Source organism: Hordeum vulgare, chromosome 4H, assembly GCF_904849725.1.
Source record: "Hordeum vulgare subsp. vulgare chromosome 4H, MorexV3_pseudomolecules_assembly, whole genome shotgun sequence".
Lineage (NCBI taxonomy): Eukaryota > Viridiplantae > Streptophyta > Magnoliopsida > Poales > Poaceae > Hordeum > Hordeum vulgare.
The window spans coordinates 575,749,827-575,758,507 of record NC_058521.1 but is presented as its reverse complement, the minus strand read 5'-3'; the positions used below and the strand labels follow the sequence as shown (position 1 = coordinate 575,758,507).

The window sequence follows — 8,681 nt, the reverse complement described above, 5'->3', positions numbered from 1 at the left end:
AATTTGTTATGGATAAGTTGATGAGTGGTATGAAGAGTGAGTATACTAAAATCTTTGACTATCAGCTAGAGTTGCTTAGAAGTAACCCAGGAAGTACAGTGGCTGTTTGCTTGGATCCAAAAGAAATGGAAATAAATGTTTTCCAACAATTCTATGTTTGTTTTGATGCTCTAAAAAAAGGTTTTGAAGCTGGCTGCACGAAAGTAATAGGGCTAGATGGATGTTTCTTCAAAGGAGCATGTCAAGGTGAATTACTTGCTGCTATTGCTAGGGATGCAAACAACCAAATGTACCCTGTAGCTTGGGCTGTTGTGGAAAAAGAAACTACAGAGACATGGAAGTGGTTTATTGGAATGCTAATAAAGGATTTGGATATCAATGATCAAGGAGATGGCTGGGTTTTTATTTCTGACCAACAAAAGGTTAGAATTGTTTAAATTGTTACTGCTGTAATTGTTTAAATTGTTACTGCTATAACTGAATTCTTGTCTTCTTATATCTATTTTGTAGGGCCTAGTTAATAGCATGAGAGATTATTTGCCTAGGGCACAACACAGGATGTGTGCAAGGCACATTTATGTCAATTGGAGAAAGAAACACAGAGATCATGACCTGCAAAAAAGATTTTGGGCAATTGCCAAGGCTTCAAACAAACAGGATTTCAACTACAATAAGGCTAGACTTGCTCAGATAACCCCTGATGGTGCAAAAGATATTATGAGAACAGAGCAAACGCATTGGGCTAGGGCATATTTTCCATATGGATCAAACTGTGAGTTAGTAGACAACAACCTATGTGAGTCTTTCAATAATGCCATCATAGAATCAAGGTTTTACCCCATTATATTAGCTGGCACAGCAGGAGGAAGAGGAATGGGAAGTGCATCAGCTGGCACAGCAGGAGGAAGAGGAATGGGAAGTGCATCTGCTGGCACTGGAGGAGGAAGGGGAACTGCATCAGCTGGCATAGCAGGAGGAAGAGGAAGTGCATGTGCTGGCACAACAAGAGGAAGAGGAAGAGGGAGTGCATCTGCTGGCACAACAAGAGGAAGAGGAAGAGGAAGAGGGAGTGCATCTGCTGGCACTGGAGGAGGAAGAGGAAGGGGCAGTGGGTTCATGGCCTATTTCACAGCTTCTGGGAACTATTGATGTTACTTAGATGTGTATCCTGTGAGATGATGGTCTACTTTGGTTGTCTGCCCTGTGAACTAGTGGGATGTGCCCTATTTTGGATGTGTGTCCTGTGAACTAGTGAGATCATGCCCTATTTTGGATGTGTCCTGTGAACTAGTGATGTTATTTAAATCTGTCAACTTCTGAAGTTATTTTGGATGTGTCCTGTGAGATGTTGCTCTTTTGCTGTCAAGATTTTGTGTGTTATATTAATTTTGCTGCTATCAAAAAATGACACTTCAACCCTGAAATTGTATTCAAAATATTGTGCATTGCCTCACATCATGACAAACATATCCTGACTGCTTTATTCCAAAATACAGTACATTGCCTGCAACATCACAAAATACAGTACATTGCCTCACATCCATTACAAACAAATGAGCTAAGATATGATCATCCCTACAACTAAACCTGATACAAATATCACAATTCCACACACCATCAACCTAACTGAATCACCAACACCAACACCTGCAGTTCTCTCATGCACTGCTTCCTGCACTGCACCTACAACCACAAGGTTGATTTCAGACTTCACTCTCTGAGTAAACACATACTTGCACTAATACTCGACATTTGATAGGGCACGTCGTTTGAGCGACAAGTAATTTCAGACGAAGAGGGTATTAGTTCAGTTTGCGAGGTACCATTGTGGCAAGGACGACTACCTGTATTGTATGCTCCCCCTCAGCATTTGCGTCTTATCTTCTTCCTCCGTTGATGCGAGGCCGTGCTCTACTCTTATCTTCTTTCATGGTCGCTGTCCCTTCATTGATGTTTACAAGGACAACTCACCAAGCAGCACCCTACTCGTGCCGCGGAGATGTTGTTCCTTCTCGGCTTCTCGCAATCGAGCAATTAACACAAGAGTCTGCTTCATTCTTAGAGCATCTCCAACAGGCGCCGAACGCGCCGCGCGTAAAAAACCTCTTTGCCGTGCGTCCATCAGTTGGTTTGGCGCGGCACGACGCGCTGGCTCCAGCAGCCGCGCTAAAATGCAGCGCGCAAGCCGCTCCAGCAGCGCGCAAAAATACAACGCACGCAATAATGCAACGAACATGTGAAATTTGACACAAACAAGTTGATGAATAAAAGTTCATGCACACAAGTTCATCCAACCAAGTTCAAAATGCAAACTAAAGTTAAAGACATAAATGAAAGACACATCAATCATCATCTTCCTCGTCTTCGTCCTCATCTTTCGAAGACGATTCTTCCGCCTCCGAAGATGAATCTTCCTCCCTAACCTCATCACGCACCGCATCACGTGAAGCTCCGACGATGTTGGCAAGATCTTCAACGACATCTTAATGGGAATGTGTGTGAGGAGGCACATCGAAAGACATTCCACCCATGGCCGGAGGTGCACCCATGCCTCCAATGAGAGAAGCAAAACTCATGCCTCCATGGGTGCGGCGGCGGCGGCGGCGGCGGGAGGGGGGAGGGCTCTTCAACGGGGTGAGCGGGGTGCCGGTGTGTGCGTCCATGGGTGCGTGACAGGGCGCCGGCGCGCGCGGTGCGTAGGAGGAGGAGAGGAGAGAGTTTCGCGCGAGCGCTCGAGTCTGCCGCGCGCGGAAGCGGGCGCTCCAAATACACCGCGCGCGATTGCATTTCGGCCAGCGCGCCGTTTTTCCGCGTCCGCGGGAGCCACCCGCCGCGTTGCGCGCGCGCTAAAACGACCTAATTTGCGGCGCGGCCCTAGTTTAACGCGGCTGTTGGAGATGCTTTTAATGAAAAGATAGGGGAGAAAAAGAAGGTAATTAAACAGAGTCTCGACGTGGTACAGAATTCAGACGGCCTTTTTTCCATTTCCTGTTGGATGATGGGCTGTCCTCGTCGATTTGCCGCCACGGGCCGAAGAGAATTCAGAGGGTATAATAACAGAACTCGACGGCTATCCACTATACTTGATCCACCGCATTCTCGGCCGAGGTACGCCTATAAGAAGCGCCGCTACGAACTAGGGGACACACGCTGTGGCTCGTGACTCAGACCTTGCTCTGAAGTGCTTCCCCAAGTGCTCCTCTCGCCAGCCATCTTCTCCGGACTCCAGTCCAGTCTCAATGGCGGATCAGAGCCTCGCAGCCCCTATCCGTTGCAAAGGTAATTAATTATGAGACTCCTCATGCATGCTCGAGCTGCCATTTTTTCATTACTTCAAGCATGGAAGAGCTTGGCTAGCTAGCTGCTTACTGTGGATCCCATGGCGATGCCATTTAAACAGCGGCGGTGAGCAGAGCCAAGGGCGAGCCGCTCGTCGTCGAGGAGATCGTCGTGGATCCGCCCAAGGCCCACGAGATCCGCATGAAGGTCATCTGCACCTCCCTCTGCCACACCGACATCACCTTCTGGCGTGGCAAGGTATATATATTAATATATACACGCCTCACGTCCAAAGATTCAGATGCAGCACGTACTTCTTGTAGTCTACTGTACTTGCTAACTCGGTTCCTTAATTACTTTCGATTTCGAAGGAAGACTTCCCGATCCCGCCCGTGTTCCCAAGGATCTTAGGCCACGAGGCCTACGGGTAAGTGAAGCCCCTCAGATTCTTCTGCCGGTGAGTACGTCGACGGCGGCCGTGTAAGATTGGGGGGGTGCTGCTTGTGTGTGCAGGGTGGTGGAGAGCGTGGGGGAGCAGGTGGAGGGGTTCGCGGTGGGGGACACGGTGGTGCCGACGTTCCTGGGGCAGTGCGACTCGTGCGGCAGCTGCGCGTCGGCGGGGAGCAACATGTGCTCCGCGCTGCCGTTCGTCGTCGGCCCTGGGATGCGCCGCGACGGCACCACCCGCTTCAGGGACGGCCAGGGGGAGCCGCTGCACCACTTCCTCGCCGTCTCCAGCTTCAGCCAGTACACCGTCGTCGACGTCAACCAGGTCGTCAAGGTCGACCCCTCCGTGCCGCCCAAGCTCGCCTGCCTCCTCGGCTGCGGCGCCGGCACCGGTGAGCCTCACAAAGATTGATTGTCTAGCACTGTAAGAATGATGGATGGAGTAAAGAAAATGAACTCACCTTGCGTTGCTGATGCAGGGGTCGGCGCTGCGTGGAGGCTGGCCAAGGTGCAGCCTGGATCTTCCGTGGTCATCTTCGGGCTGGGAGCGGTGGGATTGTCGGTAAGCTGCTGCTGTGACGCAGGCTGCTACTACTTCTGATAAACATAAGCGGCTAGATTTCAGTAGATTGGTGCTGAACTACTTGTGCTGTGAACAACTTTTTGGTGGTCAGGTGGCACAAGGCGCAAAGATGTGCGGAGCAACCAAGATCATCGGCGTTGATCTGAACCCTGACAAGCAGGAACTGGGCAAGTCTTTGTTTGTTTTCCTCAGAGGAACGAGGCACGAAGAAAAAGATATACTTGGTTGATTTCAAAATGTTGTCTACTCCTGTTGTTGCAGGGAAAAAGTTCGGCGTGACAGATTTCGTCAACCCGTCAAAACTTGGCGAGAGTCCACTCAGCCAGGTAAGAATCTGGTGCAAGGACAGTACAAAACGGCACAATGACAGTACTAGAATACACATCTGAGCTTCTTAACTTCAGGCGATCATCGAGATGACCGGCGGCGGCGCCGACTACTGCTTCGAGTGCATCGGCGCCGCGTCCGTCATGACCGACGCGTTCAGGAGCGCCAAGCAGGTCCTCCATCTCGCACCACCACGATTTCGCTAACCGGCGTCGTGGATTTTGATGAGAACACGGCCACTCATGTGTTGTGTTGTGTCTGTGGCAGGGGAATGGCAAGACGGTGATCCTGGGGGTGGAGAAGGACGGGAAGCCGATCAGCCTGCCGTCCATCGAGTTCCTGTTCGGCAAGTGCGTCATGGGATCACTCTTCGGGGGCATGAAGCCCAAGACCGACATCCCGATCCTCGCCGAGAAATGCATGAACAAGGTCGTATGATATGTTATCTCGTCTCGTGGGTCTGAGCTGATGTCCATCACTATTTACACTGTTTACACGAGTTCAGGGGCTGAGAAACGTGTTCTGTGCGAACGGATGCAGGAGCTGGAGCTGGAGAAGCTGATCACGCACGAAGTAGGCCTGCAGGAGATAAACACGGCCTTCGACCTGCTCCTGCAGGGGAAGAGCCTCAGGTGCATCATCTGGATGGACAAGCTGGAGGTGTGAAGACACATGGGGGAAAATGTTGGTCCAGACCTGGCTGATGCGGCGATCGAATAAAGTTGTTTGTTTGTTCCCTACACAAGTTGTTGATTTTGTTGTGTTTAACCTGTGTTGCGAACATCGAAGCTACCCTGCTATTGTGAACGGAAGCTTTGCCATGCTAGACCACCAAAATTTTACAAAGGTTTCCTTAACCTTTCAAACTAATTCTTCTTTCCCCCTAATTTTCAGTGGGGGTGGGGCCCCTCATCAACCAATTACCAATCACAATCCTACACATCAGTTTGTACTTAAATTTTTTAAGTAAACCTTTGTAGATGTAGCATTACTCTTTTAAAGACGCTGATAAAGTGACGGAGCTAGCTTTTCACGTCAGGGTGGTCCGCTCTAAAAAAAAATTGACAACATATTTGGCACGTGAACGTTCTAACTAGATCTTACTACTTTTCACGTCAGGGTGGTCCGCTCTAAAAAAAAATTGATAAGATATTTGGCACGTGAACGTTCTAACTAGATCTTACCAACACATAGTTGAGGCCTCAATGATTTGCAGAATTATGTATGTGTTCTTCATGTGGTGGATAGCATAGTTAAAAAACATAAACCCTAAATCAGATAATGTGTGCATTTTTATACCCTAAATCAGAAAAATTGTGCATTACCTAGCAAAGGCGCGGCCGCGCTGTGGAGCAGGCGAGCAGAGAACACGGGAGGGACCGAGGGAGGCGTCGCCGGCTTGCCGTGCGCTGGAGCAGCCGAGCAGCGAGCAAGGGAGGGAGCAGAGAAGAGGCGGGCCGCGCGCTGGTGAGGTTGGGGACTAGGAACCGAAGTCCGAGGAAAGGTGGGGGCTTTCTGGACGGGGGCGCGACCGGCGACGGGGAACGACGCGGAGGCTGGCGGTTGGGCGTGTAGGCAGAACAAGTCGGGTCGGGATCGGGGGTAGGGTAGGGCGACTGCGCGAGGGCGTCTTGGACGAGAGGCCGTCTCTCGAGCAGCTGGATGGGCTCGTGGTGTGTTAATTGGGCTGAATTTTTAATTTTTAACCTAATTAAAATATACATGTGTATAGGTTGTCTTCAAATCCTAGGGTGGGCCTCCCAGGGTGGGCCGCGGCCCACCCTGGCCACCCTGTAGGTCCGCCACTGCTGATAACGACCATACCTTCGGTAGGAGCACCTACGAAATGAGGCGTTCGGGCAGAGCCGTTCCGCAGTCCCAACGAAAATGTTCAATCTGGCCACCACATCCCGAACGCACGCGTCGATTCAAACGGACGATGTTTTTATCTGCTTTTTATCTGTTTGGATTGATCACCTCTTCAACGTTCATCTAGTTTAAGATTTGGATAATGCGTCTACGTCCGCAATTCATTTATGTCCATGCATACATTTGACAAGGCCCACGACCGTAGATCAAGTCACCGATCATGCCGTCGTCCAAAGTTCAAGTCGGCACCTTGTCGGCGGCCGACATACATTGCCAGCTTCAAAAAACACCACGCAGTTCATGGTGGCGCACTTGCCAGCGGCTGACACACATGCCATCACACAAAAAGGGACGGGAGTTCGACCACGCCATCGCGACCGTGGATGGCGCTTGCCGCCATATATATCACTCGTTGGTGAACTTGAGCATGTCGGCATGCATCTTCTCGAACCACGACCTCTTCTTTGGCGACACGGTGTTGAGATCCACCTTCATGATCTCCATCCCCGTCATCATGCTAGAGAGAGCCACTTCTTTCGTCTTGGTCTTGGCATTGGCGGCCTCGATCTCTAGCATCTTGGCTTGGTTCTCCGCCTCCATCTCAAGCACCCTGGTTTGTTTCTTCGCCTCCATCTCAAGCCTCCTCCTTTGAATCTTCATGAATGTGTTCATTTGCTCTTCCTTGTCTTGTCGTCGCTTCACCTTCCTTGAATCCTTCTTGGTCATCCGTCCCTTTCTCTTCTTCGACTGCCTAGCCCGCTCCTCAGGCGTCAGCTCCTTCTTCTTCTTGGGTCCAGTGGCTGTCTTATAGGGGGTGCGAGGCTTGCGGTAGGGGGCGGTCGTGATGCCGGATGAGGCGAGGGAGGAGAGACCGACGGCGGCATCGAGGACGTCGTCCATGGCGAGCGGCCGAGGAGCGCGCGTGGACGGGAGAGTTTTGGGAACGTGGAGGAAAAATGATGGAGGCTTCGCCACGGACTGACGGGCCAGAGGGAGTAGTTGGCGCGCAACACGCGTGTTTGTCTTGTGTCCGCGCTAACGCAGACCAGGCTCAAAAATGGGTCGGGAATGGGTCGGCAAGCGAATGAAAAGCGGAATCGCGTCTGTTTGGGTCGGCACGTTGGAACGACTTTTTTGTCCGTCTCGATCCAAACGGACACGCGCGACGAAATGGATCGGCGCGTTGGAGTCACTCTTAGGGTCAAGATTGTGAGTTGGTTGCCCGAAAAATCTCTCCAAGCATGCAAGGACTGACGAACCTTAGAGCATGTACAACCGGACGTTCCAAATCCGCCTCAAACGTCCGGACAAACAGTACCACACGGAAAATTAATTCAGACGGACGCTTTTAACGGATTTCACACCCCAGACTAACCGGCACCCCTCATATCCATCCTAAATATGGTGCAGATATGGGTGCTTCCGAGCGCATCCTTCATGCCGGCCACGACCCATGCTGGCCCGCTTGACCCACATAAAATTTTCATCATCCGCTCATCGGACCAAATCCTAGCCACTTTACTCGATTCCCCTTCGTCACCCGAGCTCACCTCCCGTGATCTTCGGCCTTCTCCGGCGTGACGAGAAGTGGATCTGACTTCGACCAGTTTGGATATGTCAACTTGGATGTCATCTCGTGCAGGTTGAAGGAGACAATGGTCGTCCGCATTGAATTTTGCCGCTCCCATAAGGACAGCGCCCGACCAACGATAGGATCTGTCCGGCGCTACTGTCACATCCCTAACCCTTAAGCAAGATAGCATTGTGCTCATGTCTTCTTTGCATTTGCATCTAAGAAGTTTCAACAAAAACAACAAAGTGGCAAAGGAAAAACTCAAAACCCTAGCCACCATTTCAATTAAAGGAAATTTCAACTAGTTCAAAATCAATGAACCCAAAATGGTCTCAAGAAATGTTCAAACTTTCTGATAAATCATGAAAGTAAATGAGCATTGGAGAAAACTATTTTCTTGACACTTTAAGCATTTTAAATAAATGCAAAAGCCACTGGTTTCAAATTTAAAATTTGAAATCAGAAACTATAATTTTCCAAAAATGTTGAAAGTCTTGGAAATGAGTGGGGATATTATAACAAATATTTCAGGAGGTCTAAAATAGTTTTTACTTTTTGTTTTGGAGCTGAAATAATTAGCAAAGCAATAAATAGCAAAACAGA

General features: G+C 49.9%; 1 protein-coding gene across 2 annotated transcripts; it reads left to right on the top strand.

Moving 5' to 3' along the window:
- Positions 1-3,081: 3,081 nt before the first annotated feature.
- Positions 3,082-5,462, top strand: LOC123447177 (alcohol dehydrogenase-like 2). Of its 2 annotated transcripts, none has more exons than XM_045123758.1 (10): positions 3,082-3,279; positions 3,401-3,537; positions 3,651-3,706; positions 3,793-4,118; positions 4,206-4,288; positions 4,401-4,476; positions 4,571-4,635; positions 4,714-4,809; positions 4,904-5,065; positions 5,177-5,462. In XM_045123758.1, exons 1-10 carry the CDS (start codon positions 3,240-3,242, stop codon positions 5,300-5,302), a joined length of 1,167 nt encoding a protein of 388 aa, XP_044979693.1. In that variant the 5' UTR covers positions 3,082-3,239; the 3' UTR covers positions 5,303-5,462. The 2 variants fall into 2 exon arrangements, with proteins under 2 accessions (XP_044979693.1, XP_044979694.1); XM_045123759.1 differs by having other exon boundaries at positions 3,098-3,279; positions 5,142-5,376.
- The last annotated feature ends 3,219 nt before the right edge of the window (positions 5,463-8,681 follow it).